At 35.3% G+C, this 25643-nt stretch overlaps 1 protein-coding gene and 1 long non-coding RNA gene across 2 annotated transcripts; one reads left to right on the top strand and one right to left on the bottom strand.

Annotated features, from left to right (window-relative positions):
- Positions 1-305: 305 nt before the first annotated feature.
- On the bottom strand, positions 306-14626 carry LOC121254456. Its single transcript, XR_005938645.1, has 3 exons — positions 14407-14626; positions 11712-11713; positions 306-479 (listed from the first exon to the last, which is right to left on the bottom strand). It is a non-coding gene; the product is annotated as an uncharacterized LOC121254456 (long non-coding RNA).
- Positions 6378-25643, top strand: LOC121254447 (protein PHYLLO, chloroplastic). Its single transcript, XM_041154498.1, is given in 29 exon segments — positions 6378-6692; positions 6814-7023; positions 7105-7316; positions 8866-8983; positions 9141-9257; positions 9916-10002; positions 11555-11614; positions 11788-11856; positions 13592-13696; positions 13768-13962; positions 14296-14394; positions 15249-15812; positions 16486-16710; positions 17182-17484; positions 19026-19093; positions 19310-19468; positions 20190-20315; positions 20408-20539; positions 20613-20730; positions 20978-21133; positions 21295-21541; positions 21681-21847; positions 22163-22306; positions 22706-23173; positions 23693-23726; positions 23729-23991; positions 24082-24239; positions 24349-24456; positions 25126-25643. Coding segments are annotated over 29 exon segments (5178 nt in total). The 5' UTR covers positions 6378-6521; the 3' UTR covers positions 25421-25643.

Genomic DNA, 25643 nt, shown 5'->3' with positions numbered 1-25643 from the left:
AAATACTCGGCCACAAAACTTCAAAGTTTTATCTTCTCGTTAGAATATATAAATCCATAAAGGTGAATTAAATGCTTTAAACCCATTATGACTCAAGCCCATATCCACTATGAAATTCTCAAAAAATTAAGCAGTCAAAAAAAGGTTAGACCAAATTAAAGCACAACATGATATTAAGAACCACTCAAAATTCAAGCTCTTAACCAATTTAAAACACTGAAACCACAATTTTGCAATAGCTCTGAAAAACGCATGCTCCCCCCCACCTTCCAAAAAAAAAAAAAAAGAAAAAGAAATCACCACATTGACCATCACAAATTAAGTGCCAAAAACAACAACAAAGGAGACTTTGTGGCCATTATAGTTCAAAGATTTGACATACCCACCAAATCCAACAGCCCCCAGATGATGAAAAAAGTCAGAAAAACCAATCCAAAGCCTGAAACTCCTCCACCATGGCCATGATTGATTATTCACTCCTATTATACTCAGTATCCTATATTTCTCCCACAAAAAAAAAAAAAAAAAAAAAAAAAAAGACACCATTCTTATTAAAGAAAAAAAAATTGCCACTCTTGGATATTTCTTTTCTTTTCAAGTGTTCTTCGTGTTTTTCTTTCAAGCATCCAATGGCAGATTTCACTCATTAAACTTGAACGCCGTTCATGCCGTTAGTCCAATATCATCGAGGCCAAGCCGGCCAATACAATACGAGGTAGGGATCAGTAGTCATGTTCCAGAATAAAAGAAAAGAAGTTAATGACTGTGCGCCCATAGGTGTGGCATAAAAACAAACACATCTACTATAAAAAAAAAAAAAAAAAAAAAAAAAAAAAAAAAAAAAAAAGAAAAAAACAATGAATAGGAATTCCACCAACATGAATGTGACAAAAAAAATTATAACAAAGAAGAAGAAGAAATAAATGCAGAAAAGCAGGTGTTCTATTGATTTATTCTGATTTCTGTGTTGGTATCAAACCCTTCTAGGTGTTATGAAAAAGAAGAAAGAAGAAGAGCAGCTGTTGTTAAGACTATAGTGTTTCTTGGGACAGAGCAAGACGAATACTAGTAGAAGAAAGGCTATAGCGGCTGGGTTCGTGCTTGGGTTCCCTGACGGTGATGGAGCCGGTGATGCCAAAGATCAAGAAAAATAAAAAATAAAAAATAAAAAATAAAAAATAAAAAACAGCATAAAACAGAGGTCCAACACGACGGCACTCACTTGATTCCCGTTGCTCAGATGGCCATGGAAGGCAGCACGAAGACGACGAAGAACAACAAAGACGGACCTGCTTTTCCTTTCTGAGAGCGCAAAATGGTTTCTGAAACCCGAAATTAGTTTGGCGCCTAGGTCTGAAGATTGAAATCGGGTCCTAAGTTTCTATTTTTGTTTTTTTAATTAATAAAATAAACCTGACATGGCATTAGTCACGTCAACGATTCCGCTACGGGTACCCGAAGGCGGGTACCTGTAGCAAAATTGTTCTTTTGATTAGACAAATCTGAAACTGGTTTGGTGACACCACACAGAACATGTGGATGATTCAGACGTAGGCCAGCTGGTCTATACACCGTACTGGGCGTAGATCAATATCATCATCTATTATTACTTGTCATATCAATTATCTCACAATAATAATTTATTTGTTCTTATTCTAGCCTCTATACCCAACCTTTTACCATTCTATACATGACAATGTTAGAGCCATCGCTTGGGCTATCGTTTGCTCTAATATGTGTTTTTTTAAAGTTATTTTTTATATAGATTTTTTTAATTTTTTTAAATATTTTTAAAAATAAAATAAATTTAGTACATAATTAAAAAACAATTCCTTAATCATAAAGAGGTTCTCAAATATTTAAAAATTTTAATCCAAAAAATAAAGATGCTTAAATTTAAAATTTAATAAAAGCTTAAATTAATAATGCAAATTTCAATACTAAAATTTCATAACAAAGTAAAAAATTAAAATAGAACTTTAACATGCTATATCTACTTATACTCATACTGTGTCTACAAATATCTACATTATTAAAAACATATTTAAATAAAAAAAATTCTAAGAAGAGTAATTATTGAGAGACAACTGCATCAGAGCCTTAGGGCAGGTTTGGATGGTGAGATGAGAATTTTGTGTTTTGTTTGAGAGTTTAAAATATTATGTTTTAATATTATTATTGTATTGGGATTTGAAAAATGTGAATTGGGATTTGAAAAAGTTGAATTGTTTATTATATTTTGTATGAGGATTTGAAAAATGTGTAATGATGAGATGAGATGAGATGAGAATTTTGTATCTCATCTCATCCCCCAAACCTGCCCTTAGAGATGGGGAGAGAGACATTGAGATTTGTGCAAAAGAAAAAAAAAGAAGAGGAAAGATCTTGAGCAAATGACTATGATTTAAAGCAAAGGCGGCGAGAATCTATGAGCTCTATAGATCATTAAGACAGATCTCGAACAGCGTTAACTTTAATGGGAAAAAAATAAAAACTGTTAAAACAAGATTTTGTGTTTGATAACCACTTTATATATATATATATATATATATATATATACACGCACATCTTAAATATAAGCGTCTTTAGTTGATATTAAAAATAAAATAAATATGACGCAAACAAAATGTTGGATAAAAAAAAAATAACAATTTTTTATTACTTATTAATTATTATATAAAAAAGATTCATGTATCTTTTGTGACGGACAAAACTGTAACATAAAAAATAAAACGGACATAAAATCTAACCGACTCAAGAGTCGTGTTACTAAATAGATGTTGTGTTGGTTTAATATTCAACCATTACAGAAAATATTGTTTTGTGACCGTTTTCTTTCCACTTTTCAATTTAACATTCGAACTTGATACACAATTTATGATAATTCATTTGTGTCACCCAAATAACATTCGACCGTATGGACAAATCTTCCGCACTCTAAAATCAAACATTGTGGCAAATACATGTTCGAATATAAAATATTATGTTTGATTATATTAGTGTGAACAATAAGTAAATAGTTCAAACATAACCGTCATTTGAACGTTAGTTAAGTAACGTTAGAATGCTACACTGTAATTAGTTTAAACATTAAGTTAGTTGCATTCAGATGTAAATCTATATGATCTCGAGAAATGCATAAATCGACTTAACCCAAAACATTTACTATATTTATTCTTCATCGTCCTCGGATGTATTGTCTATGGTTCTTCTAAAATCTTCTTCAATAACGTCGTTCACGTCTTCTTCCTTATCTTCAATCGGGATCTTCATCATCTTCTCCCTCATCATCTTTATCTTCCTCATCGTCCTCCTCTTTTATGTCTTTTGCTTCAAAGTCCTCAACATCTTAATTTGGCACATCACCTAATATCAATGCATTGAGATATCCAGGTGGAACATTATGATATCTACAAAATAAGATTAGTTTGTATGCATCAAAGTCAACAAATAAATTCATACTTTGTCCACTATCTTGGTAGGCCTTTGTACTTGAACAATCATCTTCTATGTAACAGAAATAATCCACTACTGCTAAGGCATCATAAATATTCCTAGGGGGAAACTTTTGTACCACTTACCAACTTACGTCTCCACTATCTTCATTAAGTTCTTTCATTGGATCTCCACTATCTTCATTAAGTTCTTTCATTGGCAACCAAGTAAGACACTTGGACCAATTGACAAACCAATGCAAATAGATCATTTTCATACCACTTACATGCTGTGTTGACACTTGTGAAATATCTGCCACAACTTAGATCTCACTAATCACATTTAAATAAGTATGTTACATTTATGTCAAATATTTCAACTCAATAATGTCACGTATGACATCATAATAGTCAATGTTCTTCGTTGCATGATTACCATCGACCAACACACCACAATTGAGTCTTTCAATTACAATCCATCTCTGCAGTCCCTTGATTCTCTTGCTCTCCATTACAAGTAGCAAGTTTAGCAAAACATTTCTTATAATGGCTCAATGCAACTGAATCCACCATAAGATCAGTCAACAACGTCGATAACATTGCCACGAAGGTCGTCAAGGGGAATTTCCTCCAAGGGGTTTCAGGCAAACAATCCGATGTCAAATCATGAAAAGAGTCCGATAGACGTGCATGTACCGATCGGGTCTAAACACCGAAATTGCACATGAAAACAATGGCAAACACATCCCGATCATGCTAGTCACTAGTATGGAAAAAATGGCGATGAGTTTCAACTTCAACGCCTCGACCTTGTTGTGGCATCCTCAAAATGATTCTGATACACATTCGGCAGAAGCTTGCACGAAAAAGAAGGGCCGGAGGAGGAGATTTGAAGAAAGATGGGGAGTGCATGGAGCTGCTTGAAATGAGTGGTCATGGCTGTCTCAACTGAGTGCGAGTTGCTCAATTTTTAGGGGAGTGCATGATATATATATATATATATATATATATATATATATATATATATATATATATAGTTGAGTGCGAGTTGCTCAATTTTTAGGGGAGTGCATGATATATATATATATATAAGGGTGTGGTGTCTTCTTTAGTTTTTTGTTTTGACCTAATGTATGGGCGGATTTTGGTGATGGCCGTATTCTCAAGTCTCAAGGATTCTATTCGAACTACGATAGCGAATGCCCACATTAATTACCCTATGGGCGTTCACGTTCCCATTTATTTTTTGTCCCATAAATGAACCAGATAATAACCATATATTATATCCTCTGAATGCATGGACATGATGAGAGTCCGAATAGCTGGCGTACTCTAGCCAAGCACATACTGCGCGCATATACAACTTATACATATCCAAGGAGCTGAAATTGGGTCCAGATATCGAGTCTTCCAAATTGGGCTAATTCACCCAAGTAGGGACGAAGCGTGCCATGGTACTTTATGGATATATAAAAATTTGTATATAACAAAAATTAAAAGATTATTTAAAAGCGAGTATGAAGTATATAGGAAGTTTCATGAATTTGAATAGAAAATAAAAAATAAAAATATTTAACGTATCAATTGATCTCAATGTTCTTTTAACAAAGAAAGATCATTAATTATCACATTCTTTCTCAATATAGACTAGCAAATAATTTATAAAAAAACTCGTCATTTATTTTATTTCGAAAGTATCTTATCTCAACAATATTGAAAACTGAAAAAGTTCGTTCAATTTATTTTTATTTTGAAACTTAGCCTCGTTTGTTTTCGCAAATGAAATGAGATGAGATAAGATGAATTGAGATTAAAGTTAAAAAGTTGAACAAAATATTGTTAGAATATATTTTTTAATATTATTTTTATTTTGACATTTGAAAAAGTTAAATTGTTTATTTTATTTTGTATTGAAAGTTAAAAAAATTGTAATGATTAAATGAAATGAAATAAGATGTTTTCTAAAAATAAACGAGACTTTACTCTTAACAATGTCTATGATTTAAAGTTTTTGGCTTGTCCATGCATAATGTTCAACTTAAGCTTTCAAAATAAAAGGCAAAGAAAATGACGCATGGAAATTCAGATATTCAAAACTAATTTAAACGCATGCACAACATAATAAATCAAATTAAAAAAATTGAGATTTACGTAATGAATCAATGGGCCGGCATATATTTGATTTATGAAGAATAAAATATATTTGGAATTTAAAAATATTTACATCTAATACTCTTTTATTATCTACCTAACTATCTATTATTAGTACTAGCTATAGAATATTGTATTTCCAAACAAATCTTGATTTGGTAATATTTTTGGGTAACGAGTATAAAAAATAAATAATAATATCAGCATTTGAATAACATTAATCTTCAACACAGGTGTTAACTTCATACATGCACATGATTTAATTGTCTTTTAGTTAGATTTTAAAAATACGATAAATATGTCCGCACACGAAACTCAAGACAAAAAAAAAAAAAAAAAGAATTTCTTTATTATTTAATAATTATTATGATAAAAGTAGGGTGATATAGAAATGAGGAGTAGAAAATTTTAATTAATTTAATAAGAATAAAATAAAAATAAGTGTAATGAGTGATGTGGGAAAAAAAAATTAAAAAAAAAATCCAAACCAATTGGGAATAGCCTGGGCGGCGTAAAACGTGGAGTATTAGATGTATAGAGTCGGGGGAGAGAATCACATGGGACCGGGCAGATGAGATCCAGTAGCGGTTTAGTAATCTGGTGAATAAAGAAACGGAATGGGAGAACCAAAGATCACATGGGACATTGTTGATATTGGGAAAGGGTCCAGACATTTGGTTGGTCTAAAGCCCATTAATTCGAACCGCCGGTCTCTGGGAAGGGTAGCGCCAACTACTACACCGGTCCTTCCGAGCCACTCCCCTTCATAATCCCCCACACTCTGCCTCTCAGCTCCAAATAAGTACTCACCCCGATACGCTCACTCTCCACTCTCTCTCTCTCTCTCTCTCTCTCTCTCTCTCTCTGGGACCTCTCTCGGTGTCTTTATCATCGTTTGTTTCGTACTTGAAATTCTATCCCTTTCAACGGGAAGCAATGATTTCCCAAGCATCACTGTCTAACGGCAGCTTTTGCCCTCTCTCCAACCTCCATTATTCTACCAAACGCTCTCTCCCGCGCTCAATGCGCCCACCCGTACTACCTTTTCTCGGCCGTAATTCCCGTCGCTTCGACCTTCTCCGCCTCCCTCCTGATCCTACTCTGCAGGTTCTTCGTCGTTTCCTCCTCCTCTCTTTCGCGTTTCGTTTTTGGCTTCCGTGCTTTTTGATGTTGTACTGAGTTTTCTTTTTATTGTTGTTGTTATTTTTCTTCTTTTTTGGTTTGTTAGGTTGTCGAAGCGGTGAGATATGACGGTCCGGTGGTTGAGATCGGGGATTTGGCGGGAATTGAGGACGGGGAGTTGGAGTTTGAGACTTGCGTTGCCCGCACTCTGCCTCCGGCATTGACGCTTGAGCAGGGGCTCCAGACTATCAACGAGGCTGTTGAGGAGTTGAAGATGAATCCTCCTTCTTCTTCTAGTGGAATTTTAAGGTTTCAGGTACGACTGTTGCGGCATTTTGATTCATTTCTTTGCTGATAGGATCTCCATGGATCATGCAATGTGGCTGTGAATCTGCAGGTGGCTGTTCCTCCAGGTCCAAAAGCTTTGAATTGGTTTTGCTGTCAACCGGAGGAGTCGTCCGTATATCCTCTCTTCTTCCTCTCCAAGAATACAGACGATCCAACAGACAAGTCATTGTATTTAAAAAAAAGTAGTGGAGTTTTTGGAATCGGTGCTGCGATTTACTTTAAGGATTCCTCGTCTTCTAGTTCGCGAAGTTCGACCAAAAGGTTGGTTTCGTTTATTCTCACTCGTTACTTTTCTAAAACTTCATCTCTCCCACTCGAAAATGAAAAAATCTACGCAACCGCTTACTATTCACACAACTCTTACTATTCATACAACTTTCACGCATCACATATTTTTTAATTTTTATTATTTTTTCTTTTTATCAAATGTTTAATACATGAATAATGAATAAGAGAATTGAATTATTTAAAAATAAAAATTAAAAAAAAATATTAAAAAATTTTAAAATTAAAAAAAAATGTGATGTGTAAAAGTTAAAGGTTGTATAGCATTGCTCCTCGAAAATATTTGAAAAAATCTAAGTAACCTCCTATTATTCACATCACCTTCACACACCACATTTTTTTAATTTTTATTATTTTTTCTTTCATCAAATATTTAATATATGAATAATAAATAGAAGAATTGAATTAATTTAAAAAGAATAAACTCAAAAAAAATTTAAAAGAATATTAAAAAATTTAAAAATTTAAAAAAATGTGGTGCGTAGAAGTTAGGGTGTTGGGAAGTTAGTTAATAAGTCTTAGCAATTCTTATAACCAACTAAATGATGCTACTCGGTTTTCTTTTTTATTTTAGATGGTAGTTTGCCTAGTTTAATTAACTTTCTCACTGCAAGAAGAAAGTAAGTTGTTCGAAGAATTTTATGGCCTAGGTACAAGGATCGGTAGGAAAATGATTAGACCATAAAAGACGTGGAACATATTGGTAATAAAATCCTTTTCCATCCATTCTACCATTGGTTGGAGAATTAGTTGCATATAGATCTTATGGTTCTTTATACTTCTTTAATTTCAGTGAGATGGTTCTCTTACATCCATTTATTCTGTGTTGTGACTCATTAGGCGATTGGAAAATCGTGCTACGTGATAACAGTGGTACATAAGCTTTTTCTGGGATCAACATCTATCTCATATCTGAACTCTTGTGTTATTCATCAGCTTTCGATAGTTAGAGGGTCAATGTGTCAATTCTGATAGGTTTGGGTGCGAGGTGTAAAATGCTATTAGTTGAAGTGTGGAAAGTATATTTTCCCCATAACTATCACCATTGCTGCTACTTGTAGTTAGTTACGGTTAGTGCAATATTCCATTATTGGCCATTACCATTCCATCATAGTTTTGACCTGACATTGCCTTTATTGCTCAAAATCTTGATTTCTATATAGTTACTTGGAAGTTAGTTTATCTTAGTCTTGATTATAAATTACTTACAAAAAATATTTGGTTATAATTAGTGCACGTCTGTTGAATATAATTAGACACATTATATTTGGCCACAAACCGTAAGCCTTATCAGGGTCTAGTTAGAGGATGTATACTATCTACATAATGTGTTTCACTTACTATGGAGTGATGCTCCACTTTTCAAATTTATTATGAATATAAGGATACATTTCCTTTTTCACCCCTTTCATTTTTTTTTCTTTTTCTTTCACGTTATCTAGTAAAGGTACTTACTCTGAAGTTTTAAACGTGGATTCTACGTTTGTTCTGTCCAACTAAAGGATGTGTATGTGTTCCTCTACAGATATCTATCAATTGATTCAACCTTTATAATGGCTTATGGTTTTATGGATGTTAATTTCAACATTGAGTCATCTTCCATGATGCATGAGGCTGGTTCTTCGTACTTTTTCGTTCCACAGGTAAAACTTGTATCTGCTTACACATGTAGTGGTGCAACTATGTAGTGCTTGTCTTTTTTTATCCCTCTTGTTTTCATGCCTATCATCATCTAACTTTAGATGACAATGTGGCAACACAAATATGGAATATTTAATAATATCAATATCTTTTTGACAGATTGAATTAGATGAGCATGATGGGGTTTCTATTTTAGCAGCAACAATTGCTTGGAATGATTCTTCTCTTTGTTCATTTGAAGAAGCACTCTGTTCTTATGAGTTTTCCCTCAAACAGGTATTCTAGGTTCTCTTTTCCCATTATGCTCTTATTTTATAGTTTCCTGCTTTTCATGCTTGGTTGGTAATGGTTCGAGCACTTGTGTTTTGAGTGGAATAGTTACCTAAATTGAGTTTTTTTAAGGAAGAATTTAAAGAACTGAGTGGAAGTTCTGTGGCATTGGATTTCAGTGATGTCCTAAAGGTCACCTTGATGTCTAGGATGTATATCCTTTTTTCCCCCATGGTACCTATTGCTAATATTCACATTTAGCAATTTTGGACGAGCATTATCTTATGAGTGCTTCATAACTACTTATCAACTCAACTGTTATTTTCTAACTACGATTGGAATTTCTTGGCTTGCATGATTCTTTCACACAATACTCTATTTTAAGCGCTATTCATAGTTTTTTAAGATTCTTGCAAATATTTAGGTCTAATATTAAGTGATAAGAATATTGAAGTCTTCATATTTTTTTGTTTTGTGGAGGGATGGTGTGGGGTGGGGGTGGTTGGACAACCCTCGGTGTTTTTGTTTAGAGTTAAGATGTTCACGTTCCTTAGTGAGTGAAGTTTCTACAAAAATCCAGTCAAGGACTTTTTGTCCAATAAGTGGTCATAAAATGTAGTATCCTTCTATTTTGATAATCTTTATTTTGATTTTTAATTTTCAGGCTAGTTCTCATTCTTGGCCCCACTCCAAAAGCATAAGATCTACTCTTGGAAAGCTCAATGCGGTGGAGGATAAAACTCTTTCGATGGTATGGATGTTAAGTTTTTCTAGATTAGTTCTACCGCTCAGTTATTCATAGACACTGGATTTATAACTGTATTTCGTTTTCTCCTTGGTCCTGTTATTTTTCTTAATATTGTTGTTGTTTGGTACTTATTCTTGAAGTCTAAGTTGTGTTTTCACCATATGTCTCTGATAATTATATAATTTTCAATTCTGTTAAAACAAGAAAGATATGCTAGTTCAAAAAGGAAATTCTAATGCCATTAATCTGTATAACTGATTGCAAATACTTGTCTTAGAAAGAAGATAATACATATCGACAAGTTGTAAATGCTGAGTTTTCATAGATGTTTCAGCATGGGAAAGATTTCTTTCTAATGTTATTTGTTTGCAAAGAGAATCCTAAGAGAGAGTTTAGACATATCCGTAGTTTTTTACAGTGTGAGGCATACATGTGTACTCAGATAGATTAGTTCTGGAGGCTCAGAAGGCAGTCCCAAACTGATTCAGTGTGGTAAGTTAGAAACTTTTAGCTAACTTCATATTTCATTTTTAATCTTAGTTCCAAACATGCTGGAACACCTGTGTCAGTTTTGGGCATGAAACTTTTCTTGCTTGTACAAGCTGTGTATAAAACTCATAAAAATATAAAGTAGATAATACGCTGGAAGAGGGAGGGAGAGTATATTGGGGAGCTTCTGCTAGCTCTTGCTGTGTTGAGGAGGGTGGCTTAGTTTTGGATGAAAAATTAATGAGAGACTGGCGACTTCACCTCGAGAACACTTCCAACATTGTACTTTAATCATATCCACTCTTAACCTCCCAAGAACCAAATGTGCCAACATAAGCAGTTCAGGCTTTCTGTGCTGTTGCATTTTTACATGACTTGCAATCTCTTTAGAGAGGGCTGAATGGTAGGTAAGGCCCACTGCCTGTAAGGCCTGATTTTAATCAAAAGGAGATGAGAGATAACCTACATTTGATGAATGCCTGGCTCACCATGTAGAAGCATATCTTAGCTGTGTGGTGGCTCCATTAACAAAAGAAGAGACAGAAGAGGAGAATAGTAGAACTCTTCACCTATATAGACTCATGGTGTTTCAGTTAATTTTTTGACAAGTATTTTATTGAAAAGCACAAAAGTGGTATGCAACCCAATATACATAGGAAATATATGAGAGAGGCCAAATAAAAGGGAAGAATCAGAACTCCATTAGAAAGTTCTAAAACAGTTCATGAAAAGGGAGAGGCAATTCTGAGTTTTGACATCTGTGCACGTTATCTATGGTTTGTGTTGTGTTGCATGTATATACATTCTGGGTTTCAGTCAAGTGAGTTTGCTTATGTAAGCCTATGTTTGGATTCATTATGAAATTTCTATAGAGAGAAAAGATTGGAAGCAAACACCTAAAAATAAAAATCCAAACAACAAAGCAGAAAAAAATGGAAGACCTTTTAGTGTTCTGAAAGATCTTTACTTTGAGCATTTTTTTTTCTACTTTTTTTCCAGAACTGAATTAAACACTGGCTGAATTTATGGGTTTGGTGTTTTAACATTGAACAATATAATTTTGTAGGTGTACATGAACCTTCTTTCGCAAGGAAGAAGAGAAGTTATGGCCGATATTATAGAACTGGTATATTCTTTTTCCCAGTAACTGTCATCCTTTTTAATTTTGACTCTCAATTTGCCATAATGAGATTGGGCGCATAACTATTGCATCACTGTGACACTGCTATTATTTGGTTAGTATACTCAATTCTACATTTGTATGCTGATTGTTTCTAATGTCCTCCACTTATATCGCAGAAAGAGGCTCCATCTTCCAGTCAATTCTGCATCAGGCTTTCACCAGCCATTGCTGTTGCCAGTAACATGGTATTGCACCATTTTGTCAGTAAGCATAGAAAAGCATATCTTTCTAAATATTTTATTTGTCCACCAGCAGTGGGAAAGTGGATACAAAAGCAGCCTTGGTCAAATGCCATATACAAGTGAGAAGAAAACTAAATAATTATGTGGCATTTTCTCAAGGTTGACTGTGCCTTTTACATATCCAGATGAATCAAGTACATCTGTTACTTATAAAAAAAAAAAATGAATCAAGTACATCTTTTGGGCAGTCATTTTATTGTTATCAACACTCTCATTATTACCATTATTGCGGTTTTTCTTATCACCACCACCACCATCATCATCCTTAATCAATAAATTATCATTGTCGTCATCATCATTGGCAGAAGTCATAGTAGTATGATTTACAATGCTGATGATGGCAACAATGTAAGGCCCATTATGAAGTTGGATTTTTCACCCATTTGTGAACATGTGAGAGTCAGTCATATATGCATGAATACGGACCTATTCAATACCCCAACTGATGCTGAGTTGGGAGTTCCGTCCATGTGTACAAGAAATGAAGTAGGAATATGATCTCACAAAATATTTAATTCCTTATGTTAATGAGCATATCGTTGTTGCATTTATTCTGATTGTATGGAGGATGGTGGAAAAACATGCTGGTCACAAATAGTACAAGATTGGTCTATTAAAATCAGTCCCTTCAACAACTAAGCTAGCTGACCTTTGGTTTGGAGTTCCTTGCTGAGTTGCTAAATGGCCAAGCTTGGATATGCCCAGCTAAGCTGGGTTATTAAAGCAGTTCGCCCCTGGCTTAGGAATTGCAGAAGTGTTATTGATTGAGAGACTTATCAATTGAGAGACTGGTGACCTTTTCGTGAGGCATTTTGGTGGTTTTTTAGTTTTGTCTAGGGACAGAAAATATTAGGCTTGAGAAGTTTTATAAAGTTCATGAGAAAAACTTGGTTTCAGTTCAGTGGGCTCAAGCAAAAGTCCTTGTTTCTGGAATCAGCTTGATTAAACAACTCAATACTAGTGAAGTTTTGACAAAGAACGGCCTTGACATCGATACTGACGAAGCGAAGATGTGGATGTTTAGATAGAAGACTCAAAGAAGCATTAGTGTTAAGCAGTAAAAAACTGATTGACGCTTTGCTAGTAGTTAATGGTAAGCAGTGAGATATTCTCGAGATTATCAAAGAAAAGCACTAACTTTTTACCATTCTAGAATATAAGAAAAAAATGGAGTATAGCATTGTGCATGAGAATATGTGAGTTGAAGTTCTAACTTGGGGGAGGACTGACAAAAATGAATGGATTATTTTGTAAAAAGTGATCTCAACCTCCTATAAGTGAAAATAATGGCTTTTCCTGGGCCAAAACTTTTTATTAAGAATGATTAGCTAACTCAAGTTAATTGGATAGAATCCTGTGGATAGTCAAGGCTGGTGTATTTAAGTCAAACTGACAACAAATCTCCCATAATAGCCAACTGCCAGAGGGGGATGGGGGTTGATGGTGTCCAAAATGAGAACATATTTTCTCCTTTGAAAACTATATGGGAGACACATGTGGTGCTTAGCAAAGAAATAATATATGGCACATTTGGTTTAGTTTTTTGTTTCTTTGGGTAATTGGTATCAAGCTTTTTTATAGTTCTGTTATTATCATATTGAGGTTTTAGCATAACAATTTAAAAGGGACAAACTTTGGGTGAAGATTTTTTGGTTTGTCCGTCTCTTTCTACTATCAGTTGGATCATACCAGTGAAATGTGTTACTCATCACAAGACTATGCCAACATCAATGCGGTCTGGGCATCACTTATAGTTGAAGAATGCACTCGACTTGGTTTAACGGTGAGATTAAGTTTTAATAATATGTTCTCTCTCTATTTAGGTACACGTGTCTGATTTATTCTTCACTGTAGTATTTTTGTGTAGCTCCTGGATCGAGATCAACCCCCCTTGCAATTGCTGCTTCTGCTCATCCCCTGGTAACATGTATTGCATGTTTTGATGAACGTTCACTAGCATTTCATGCTGTCGGTTATGCAAGAGGATCTCAGACCCCAGCAGTAGTCATAACATCGTCTGGCACAGCAGTTTCAAATCTTCTTCCTGCTGTGAGTTTCATTTAATATTTATGATATGGACTCCATTTATTAGCTGCAAATGAAAACTCATGAACAATGAAATAAATTAGAATTGATTCTTTCCTTTCGATGCGCTCAATCTGATACTGTGATTAGGGTATAGAGCAACAAATAAGTAATATGCTGGACAATCTTTTTTATTATAACTGGCTTTGGCCATGGCTCACTGTCACAATTTTTCTTATTATACCATTATTGTAATTCAGTTTGCATTCCCCATTTGTTTTATCCTGAAACTTTTATTTTGCACGTAGATATGTAGCTTAGTTTTGCATACAAGTAATAATATGTGACAATCTACAGGTTGTGGAGGCTAGTCAAGATTTTGTACCGCTACTGTTGCTCACAGCTGATCGTCCTCCAGAGTTGATAGATTGTGGAGCAAACCAAGCAATTAATCAGGTATGGAACAACTAATTCACTCTGTTATCACATTCTCAAGTTTTCAGTTATTGCAACATATGATATACCTTGTTAAATTAATTGATTCAATGGATGGATGTGTTGTGATGCCATCTATACCAGAACTACTTAATGATTGCTTCTATCATGGTGATTAATAAGTTTTTCTCAACTTATGATTTGAAGAACAGGAAGTTGCTGAATTTTTTTTTTTTTTCCCAACTACTAGTAATGCATACTTATACAAAATTTTGACATAGGATTTGATTTTGACTTTGTATTAAATGTAATGCTGAAAAAACATATTTTGCATTCCTACTCTAATATATATGGTGATGCACCTGTTTGGGTTCCCACTGTTCTCTTCCCACCCTATTAGGTATGAAAGACAACTTAACTTTTTTGTAGCTTAAAAACGTAAGAGACATAAGCAAATCAAGTTTCTTCTATTCCTACTGCTTCCAAATTGTTCTTCCATCATGTGAGATAGGATACAGATCTAGGGGCTAGTTTCTTTGTTATGTCTACATTAAATACTTGGAATATTTAAACTTAGCCTATTGTCATTCATAAGATGTCAACAATCCTAGCTGCTGATTCTGGATTTTGGGTTGGTTGAACATGATTATGTAGAGTCTTTGATATTATTAGGTCATATATAAACTTATTCTTTTTGTGCCACTTCATTTGTTTTAGAGTCTTGACTTAATGAAGCAATTGGAAGATCTTATTTTCTATCACGGCTTAGTTGCATGGGACGTGGATTAGTTTCTGCAATGAGACTAAGGGTGTATATTTTGCTCCAAAGTTTTGTTAGCATACTCCTGAATCACATATTGAATTTCTTTTAATAGGTGAACCATTTTGGTTCTTTTGTGAGGTTGTTCTTCAACCTTCCTGCAGCAACTGATCAGATTTCTGCACGGTTATTACTTACCACCATTGACTCTGCTGTATATCGGGCAACCTCTTCCCCTCGTGGCCCTGTTCATATCAACTGCCCTTTCAGGGAGCCACTGGAAAATAGTCCAAAAAAATGGGTGCCAAGCTGTCTTAAGGGGTTAGACTTTTGGATGTCTAATGCCGAACCATTTACTAAATATATTCAAGCACAGAGTTCTCGTGCATTTACTAATACTAACAGCCAAATGACCGAGATTTTAAATGTTATTCAAAGTGCTAAGAATGGACTTCTACTTATTGGTGAAATACAAACGGAGGATGAGATATGGGCAGCTATTCTCTTGGCTAAACACCTGCAGTGGCCTACTGTAGCTGACATCTTGTCAGGGTTACGATTGCGGAAGCTTTTGGCTTTTCCTGAACTTCAAGAGAATTTTATATTTGCTGATCATCTTGATCATGCTCTGATTTCAGATTCTGTTCGGGATTGGTTGCAGCCTGACGTGATTATTCAGGTAATACTTTCACCCTTTTGTGGCAAATTTTTATTGCCTCTATTGTTTGTTCTTAGTACCTCTCGCAGACATCTGGCGCATCTAGTTTGAAGCTATTGACAATAAAATTGTGATTTAGAGTCTATGCTGGTGCATACAAACGTCTAATGGGACCATATCAATGTTTACTTCATTTACATGCATACCTTTTAAGCAGCTATTTGCCATTGTCAACCTAGTTCCCATAATTGGGGTGATTTTTTATGTTGGCAAGTCATTTCATCAGTGTTTGCTTAAGATGGTAACCAAGATACTTTCTGCATCAAAAGTTCTGATTTTATTTTACAAATGGAAGAGTTGAACATGGAGTCAAATCAAAGAAGTCAGTGTTTGTGTAAGATGGTATGAATAAAATTCATTCTCCATTAAAAAAAATTGATTTATTCTATAAATGAAGAATTTAGGATGAATCTAAATTTAAAGAGAATTATACTTTATATATTTGACAAATTAGTCATGGGATGTTAAAAGGGTTATCGTATTTGTTTTAACTCAAGTCCATGCACTTTGGTTAATGGGTGCTACAGTTCCTATTAAAAGTGAGTTAAAGGAACATCTATCTGCTCTCTTTGCCAACTGAATAGTTCATTGTGTTTTTTCTTCTTGTTGATCAACCTGATCTCATTATATGCAGATTGGGAGTAGAATAACAAGCAAGCGCGTATCTCAGATGCTAGAGAAGTGCTCTCCACGCTCATATATCATGGTTGAAAAGCATCCATTCCGTCATGATCCTTCACATATTATGACTCACAGAATTCAGAGTACCATTGTTGAATTTGCCGATTGTTTACTTAAAGCTAAATCTCCACAAAAGAACAGCAAGTGGAGCTCTTTTCTGCATATATTGAATACAATGGTAATGATACAGGCAACAAGTCTCTAATTATGATATTTTGCTCTGTATTTATGTTGTTTTACCCCGTTTGGTATTTTATATGGCAAGATCCTTGTCAACTTAGCCGGATATGTTTTGTGCAACCATCTTAAACACTACCAAACCTTAAATATGCAGCTGGAATCAGCTACAAACAAGTACACTATACTTGAGAAATCATAGTTTAACTTGTTTTAGAGCTATTTGTTGCATTCTCTAAAGTTTGATATCAGCTAGTTTTCTGTATTGGGAGGGAATTTCTGCTTCCTGGGTGGTTTGGGATTGATCGGTGTTTACTTACCAAAAAGTGGTTTGGGATTGATCGGTGTTTACTTACCAAAAAAAGAGATCGATCGGTGTTCTTGAATTTAATTTAGGATATCATTAGTGTTGTTGAATTCACTTACTCCCTCTTTATTGTGTCTTTATGAATTTCCTTTCCGTATTTTGTAGGTTTCATGGGAGATAACATTTCAAATTGGCAGCAAGTACCCATTGACTGAACCTCAAGCTGCACGTGTAATTTCAGAAGCACTATCATGCAAGTCTGCTCTTTTCATTGGGAATAGCATGCCAATACGCAATTTCGATATGTATGGACATAATGGGTCAGAATGTATTCATAGTGTTGCGGCTACAATGTTGAACTCAGAACTACCATGTCACGGGATATTGGTGGCTGGAAATAGGGGAGCTAGTGGAATTGATGGGTTGCTCAGCACAGCTGTTGGTTTTGCTGTGGGCTGCAACAAACGTGTAAGTTTCAAGAGTAGTTTTTTCTTTCCCAATTGAACTATTTAATGAGCATTTAGTGCTGGTTGCTGCTGTTAGTTGAGTTAGAAGACTTTTCCGTTGCTACTTATATGCTAAAGATGTGCCCATCAACAGAGATTTCATCCTCTGCCAATTTTTTTTTCCTGGTGTCTGGATTTTAAAACTTCTTTTTTACCTTGAAGCAAGATACAAGTTTGTATGGTTGATGCAAACTTTGCACTGTGTTTATTTTTGCAGTTACACATAAAGTGCCTTTTCTTTTGTAAAGCAGGAATTATTTTTCAGTGTTTGTCTTTATATGCTTTCTCTTCTCAAATGAGCCATTCATATGCTACAGTTGAAGATATATCTTCTTTTTGGTTTTCGTTATGCTTTTGAGGATTTTGAAATCTCAGTTTCTTACCCAAGTTATTGATGTTTGACCGATATATGAAAAATTATATTAAGTAGAATGAGAAATTGATGAATTGCTAGACTTTCAACAACATCCAAGCTTCATGTTCCTGTAATTCAACAACTCATCACAATGATACCTTAATCTCATTTTCTACTCTGCTCAGTTATTCTGTTCATCTTGAATTGCCACACCAATTTTAAGCAATTCCAACCACACCCTTTTGTAGCCTCTCTTTTTCCATTTTTGCAGCCTCTCTTTTTCCATTTTTGCTCCTTGCAACTTCTGGTATTTGTGCATTCCTTAGTGTTCACTGCCATGGCATAACCACTTCAGGTGACTCTCTCATTTTATCCTCATTTTGCCACTCATCCATGTTAACAAAATCTATTTCTAAAGGGGGAGACCTAGTAGCCTTTCATTGAAGAGATTAACAAACAATCCAGCCTCATAGTGTGATTGATCTCTCAGCTAGGTTGACATTTCAAAAAGTACTTAACAAGAGATAAAGGGAAATATATTTCCTGCAGCAGTGTAACATTAAAGGGCTTATACCATTCATAGATTTTGATCAGATTGTTGATATTATCACAAGGTTATTTTTAGCACATCTGACGTTGATTGGAACTCAGTGTGCCATTCTGTCCTTATATTTTTACTGGCATGGTATTATTTACTAGAGTTTCAACAAGTGGCTGAGTAGTAATTCAAACTTAGTTTAGCGTTGTTTCATTAGATTCTTTAGGTGACATACTTTGGGTGATGATTGGTGGTGTAGTCACCGTGCATGAAAGAATTTGGCACAGATATGGTGCCCATGTGTTTTAGAAGATTTCATGAGTTTCCTTCCCTTTTTATTGGGGGTGGGTGGTGGGATGGTTACTAACCTATCATATAGACTCTGTCCTTATATTGATATTGAAAACACAAGATCGTAGGAGCTTGCCCAATGTTCAATGTTCTGTATATGTACATATTTTGAAAGGGGCTTGTTCCCTCTGAATGATAAAAATGGGCAAGAACTTTGTTCTTTCATTATCATATAGCTACTCACATAAATTAAGTTGATGTTGTGTCTTTCCAGTTTAAACAAAATTGCATTAATTCATGTTTCTGTATTTTATTTCAGGTACTGTGTGTGTTTGGAGATGTATCTTTCCTCCACGATACCAATGGCTTGTCACTTTTGAGTCAAAGGTTAGAAATTTATCTCAGATTTGGGTTTCGGGTCATAATATATTCTTGCATTTTTTGCTTTTTTAGTTTTTTGTTTTGTTTCTTCAATTTCTTATCAATCCAATGCAATATGATATAGGTTATGAATTACCCTCTTGTAATTGATGTACAACGTGTCATCCCTCTGTTTGAGATCAAAACTTGTTGCTCGATCTGAAAGCTTTAATTTTCTTGAAGGAATTCGCGGAAACCAATGACAGTTATTGTGATAAACAATCATGGAGGTGCAATCTTCAGTCACCTTCCTATTGCAAAGAGAGCCGAGCCAAGTATAATGAAGCAATTCTTTTACACCGAGCATGATGTTTCAATTCGCAGCCTATGTGCCGCACATGGGTAAAATAACCTTGATATCTTTTTACTGTTTTTGTTTCTCTGTCTGTCTACTGATTACATCATGTACGGTATGCTATTATCTCTAATTGCTTCCAACGTGTACCTCTTCTGCTTTATATGTGTTTTGATGAGAGTTACTATCGCAGATTTAGAGATTGAAAAATTAGCAATTATGCACCTTAATTGATCTGCAGACTTTGTTAGTCATTTGATTTTTGTAGCAAAAAAAAAACATTATTTCAAGTATGAAAAGCGTCTAGTAGATTGTATAATTTTTATAGATGACTCTAATATTCCCATTGGTTACTCTGCAAACCATCACATCCTGATATTGGATACAAAATTGTGAATGATACTGAAAGGCACCAAAAGGGGGCTTAAATTGTTACCTTTTGATGTCCTTTGTTGGGTACTTTTTCTAATCAGAAGTGAGCAATAAATCAACAAAATCTAAAATTAGGGATAGGTTTTAGGAGAAGTGATCTCCCCCCACCCGAAGACGATTACCGTCCAATGAGCAATCTGAGGGTAATAGACATGAATTTTCAGAAGGGCAATATCTTTAGGCATCATTATTTGCTTATGAGATAAACATGCAAAGCATATTTAAAATGGAAAGAACCTAAAGTGCAAACTTATTATGCCTAGAATATATGAATCATCTCTTTTTGTAAATCAAATGTTCCTCTAATTACTTTAGAGATAATCATCAAATGTGCAGTGTGAAGCATTTACCAGTGCAGACAAAGATGGAGCTTCAAGATGCTTTAATGATATCTCAAGGTGATGAGATGGATTGTGTAATTGAAGTTGAGAGTGCCATTGATGCCAATGCTACCTATGCCAGGTTATTAGGTTCCATTGCTGCTTCAATTAATCTCTCTCTATAGGTCCATTGTTTTGTCACTGTCTACTGACATATTGTGCCTTTCATCTCAGTATTTTGAGACAATATGCAAGCCAGGCGGCAAATCATGCTGTAAGCATCCTCTCAAGATTTTCTGTTCAAGATTCCATTTCACATGGAGACTTCCTTTGCAAGGTCGAGAGAATGGAGTACTCCCTGTTTAGGTGGGTATTCATTTATCTGAAATTTGCAAAGTTGAAGAACTTGGTATAAATCTTCAATTTTCCCTTGTGGCAGAATCCCGCTTTCTGCTCCATCTACTTTGACTTCAGTTGATCGTGATCATACCAAGCTTTATCGAGAAGGTTATATGTTGTCTTTATATCTTGAAGATGGAAGTGTTGGGCTTGGTGAGGTTAGCTCTTCATCTACTATTCTCACTTTGAACAAAGATATAACCTTCATGTCACAAGCCGGCATAATTTGTGCCTGATTTTTGCCTCTGTTCTTCATCATCCTCTACTTTCCTCCCTCCCCCTACTCTTGAATTTGCTCTCCTTCTTTTATCTTTATTATCCTTGTTTCCTCTTTCCCTCATACCTCAATCCTTATCCCCCAAGATTTCAAAGAATGTTCTGATCATGCACTCTGCTGTTAAACAGGTTGCACCTTTGGATATCGACAGAGAAAATATGCTTGATGTAGAGCAGCAACTCAGATTTATTCTTCATGTAATAAAAGGAAAGAAGATTAGTTTCTTCCTTCCTCTGCTAAAGGGCTCATTTTCTTCTTGGATATGGAACAACTTGGGAATTCCGGTAGGTCCTTCTGTGTTTATTCTGAAAGTAAAATATTGACATGGTCCGTGAACAAAATTCTTAAAAAGATCATGGTCAAATCCTGATGTTATTTATATCTTTTTCTCATATCTATGATGGAACAAAATTTAAAAGTTTTAAATGATTTCATGGTGATACAGCCATCCTCAGTCTTTCCCAGTGTGAGATGTGGCTTAGAAATGGCCATCCTCAATGCCATAGCAGCAAGGCAAGGTTCCAGTTTACTAAACATATTACAGCCCAATACTGTTGAAAAAGAAAAATCTGAAAGTTCATCAAAGGTTAAGATTTGTGCCCTTCTTGATCCCAAGGGAACTCCTTCAGAAGTAGCTGATGCTGCTACAACTCTTGTTGAAGAAGGATTTACTGCGATAAAGTTAAAAGTAAGTGAAACTTACAGTGATCATTCTGCCAATACTACTCTCCTTAATATTTGTTTGTGATTCCACTATTTTCCTTACTGATGTTTCTATAGGCCTGGATTTTTTGGTAATGTTCACTAGCTAAACAATTATTCTCACTACAGGTCGGGCGTCGGGCAATCCCATGCATGATGCCACTGTAATACAAGAAGTAAGAAAGAGGGTTGGCAGCCAGATAGATCTCCGTGCAGATGCTAATCGAAACTGGACCTTAGAAGAAGCTGTACAATTTGGCTCTTTGGTAAAGGATTGTGACCTGCAGTATATTGAGGTATAGTCTGAGGATAAACAGTGAATGTTACTGTTATAATCCTTGTTGGTCCTAAGAATGGATAATACTAGGTATCCTTTACCAAAACTAATTATACACACTTCTCCAATGATTTTCAAGAAAAGTCACAGTAGTCTTAAGAATACCCTAGTGACCCTTCCACTTTGTTTGACATCTCTATTTTATATTGTTATACTGATACTTGTCCAATATTTTTTTATTCAGTACACTTGTCAAGTATTTGTGATGCAGATATGATATATTTGGTGTTTCTTATAAAGTAATTGTTTAGCATATATATTTCCTTTATTTCAGGAACCTGTTCAGGATGAAAATGATATCATCAAGTTTTGTGAAGAAAGCGGCTTGCCTGTAGCTCTGGATGAAACTATCGCCAATTTTCAGGAAAATACTCTCGAAAAGCTGGAGAAGTATACTCACCCTGGAATAGTTGCTGTTGTAAGTAGCATTAAACTTTAATTGTTACAAGCTTGTCTTGGAAGCTGGTGTCATACTTTTCACCAGTGATGCAGTTAGGCTGCAATTTACACGTTCATATACTTCAATAAGGATCTGTACATACCAAAACACCAAGGATTAAGGGTAACTTAACTCATTATCCCAACTATTGGCTCAATCATTAGTGAAATCTTTTTATGATTGGCCAAGCTCATGCTGCTGGGTGCCCCATTGTAAGAGCATTGCCAGCGTTTACAAGAATTTATATGTGATGAACAATTATGGGTCCAGAAAAATGATTAGAGCAAGTGCAGAATAAACTCCCAATTATGAAAAACGTCATGATTAAATTTGTGTTGGTTTTATTCTGATTTAGATTTCTTATGCTGGCCGTTTCAGGTTATCAAACCAAGTGTCATTGGTGGATTTGAAAATGCAGCACTGGTTGCACGCTGGGCACAACACCAGGGAAAGATGGCTGTTGTCAGTGCTGCATATGAAAGTGGCCTTGGTTTGTCAGCATATATTCAGTTTTCTTGCTATCTTGAGCTGCAGAATGCAGACTTATGCAAAGTAATGAAAAATGAGCCGATCCCATCTATAGCCCATGGTCTGGGGACATACCGCTGGCTTGAAGAGGATGTTACAACTGCTCCTCTCAGGATTGATCGTGATCCATCTAGTGGTTTCATAGAAGCTTCTGTTGCCGATGCTAATCGAGTTCTGCAGAAATTTCAAATTAACCACAACGTTATTCGTAGAAAGTTTACTGGAGAGCAAGTTAGTACATACCGATTGAATGTAGATGTGAAGGGCTTCTCTTGTTCTGTCAAAGTTCATGAGGTTGGACAAAGAACCAATGCAAGTGTAAGAATTTTACAATAGTAACACTAGTCATTTTGTCTTTCTTTTTACTCTCTTTTGTCAACTTAACGTGCATATATGGTCCACCTTTCTTTGGGATCATAATTGCTACAATTACTGGACAGAATACGACATGATATTTGGGAATCATATTTTTGGTAATCAAATTCTTATGCTGAGAAACATTCTTGGCTTATTAATGGATAGTTAATAGAGGTATTGCCCGTTTTTAGTCAATTTCAAAATTCTCAAAGGAAATTCACCCTATGAATATGAAGGGTATGATTTGTTGGTTGAATGGTGTTGTGAGGGCATCTTGAGACATGGAGGTTAAATTTTTGCTTCACTGGTGTCTGTAATTCTATACTTTTCATGGTAGCTGGACAACTTTCATGACCCTAATTTCATTTACTAAATATTCTTCGCATTTGCTGCAGCCATTACTTTTTGGACTTATAAGAATCAGCCTGCAGTAATGTTCATTTTTTGCATACTCATTCCACAATGATTTAGCTGGTGCAGGATGATACAGTTTTATTTCTTCATGGATTTCTTGGACTGGTGAAGACTGGATTCCTATCATGAAGGCCATCTCAGGATCAGCAAGATGTATTTCAATTGATATTCCTTGTCATGGGGGATCAAAGATTCAAAACCACAGTGCTAAGGATGCCACACAGCATCCAAGTTTGTCAATCGAGGTAGTTGCAGATGTATTGTACAAAATGATTAATCAAATTACTCCAGGGAAAGTTATTTGCGTGGGATACTCAATGGGAGCTAGGATCGCACTGCACATGGCCCTGAGATTTAGTGATAAGGTACATTGATGATGTTTGAGATTTTGATCATAATTCTGTGCTTCACATTTATTATTTTGTAATTGATGGAGATAATTATTTATCATGAAGATCAAAGGAGCTGTTGTAATAGCTGGAAGCCCTGGTTTAAAAGATAAAGCAGCAAGAAAAGTTCGTACGGCTAAAGATGATTCCAAAGCACATTCCCTTCTTACTCATGGCTTACAACCATTTGTGGACACCTGGTACACTGCCGATTTGTGGAACAGGTGATTTCTATGTTTTTATCTTTCAGGATGTCTAGCTTCTATGATAGGCTCCACTATACACATAAATCCTGCTTTATGGGTCATCTGATAAAGTTCTGAATTTGAACAGCTTAAGAGGCCATCCCCATTTCAATCAAATAGTCACCAGCCGCTTGCAGCATGATGATGAACGGAATCTTGCAAAAGCTCTCGCTGACTTAAGCGTTGGGAGACAGCTGTAAGTTTATCTGGAGCAATAAGAATTTTTCACATTTAAAGTATCTGTATCTTAAGTTTTGTTTTTTCCCATTTATATTGATGGGAGACCAAAGAATCTGAACTGCATCTTTTATACGTACAAATCTCTCTAGAAAATATGGAATTGGAAAATTGTGGTTTTGAAATTTTAACTTTGGGAGGTTTAAGTGCTTGGGCTGAATCAATTGATGCATGTGGTAACTTTAACCTATTGAAGTGAAATTCATTTGCACTTGCTTCAAATTCCTTTTTGCATTTAGGACATGTCAACTCAAATTGTGCTATCTCATGTAGTTACTTCAAAGGGAAAATTCAATATTAGTCTCTTGGTTTTCAATCACTGCCTAGACTTCCAAATCAAAAGAAAGTCTCCCCCAACAGGTCCTTTGGTCAAGGTTCCAACTTCCATTAAAAAACCTGATGAAATCTGTGCCACATCACAACCATGTTGTGGTGACATGTCATCTATATAGACTGCAACTTCTTTGGTATTTGCATGACTTGATGCTCCCCTCATCTAATGCAAAAGGTTGAACATGGAATTTGCGTGGTACCTTTGTCCTTAGGCTTGTGAGGCTTCTGAAATATTAAGTCAATTATACAAAGATAGTAGTTTTTTATTGTTTTCTTTTTTACCTTTGCATTATAGGTCTTTGTGGGATGACCTGAAGCATTGCAAAACGCCACTTTTGCTCGTGCACGGGGACAAGGATACAAAGTTCAAGAAAATAGCTCGTGAAATGTATCATGAAGTTAGCAATGGCTTGAAGAGTGGAGATGAGTCAAGGGAGGAGATGCATGAGATTGTTGAGGTTCCCAACAGTGGCCACGCTGCCCATCTGGAGAACCCTCTCTCTATTATCAGGGCGTTGAGGCAATATTTGACGAAACTGCGAACAACTTCTTTCCAATCCACAGAGTCCTCCTTCTATACAGAGCTGTAGCCTTTTGTCATTGATAAGATGCAATAAACCAGCTGATAATGCAGACGACGATTGTCTGATGCGTCTCGCAATAAGAAAATGCTGGCGTAGCCATTGTCAAAGTTCATTGTTTATAATTCTTTTTGTTGCACGGATACTGCGTATAAGCAAATAAATTAGCAATGGGAATTTCCCACTTTGAAAGGCAATAAAAATAAAAATAAATAAAAATTATGGTTTTACA

Source organism: Juglans microcarpa x Juglans regia, chromosome 3D (assembly GCF_004785595.1).
Source record: "Juglans microcarpa x Juglans regia isolate MS1-56 chromosome 3D, Jm3101_v1.0, whole genome shotgun sequence".
NCBI lineage: Eukaryota > Viridiplantae > Streptophyta > Magnoliopsida > Fagales > Juglandaceae > Juglans > Juglans microcarpa x Juglans regia.
Note: the sequence above shows the minus strand (reverse complement) of the source record. Positions and strands in the feature narration are given on the sequence as shown.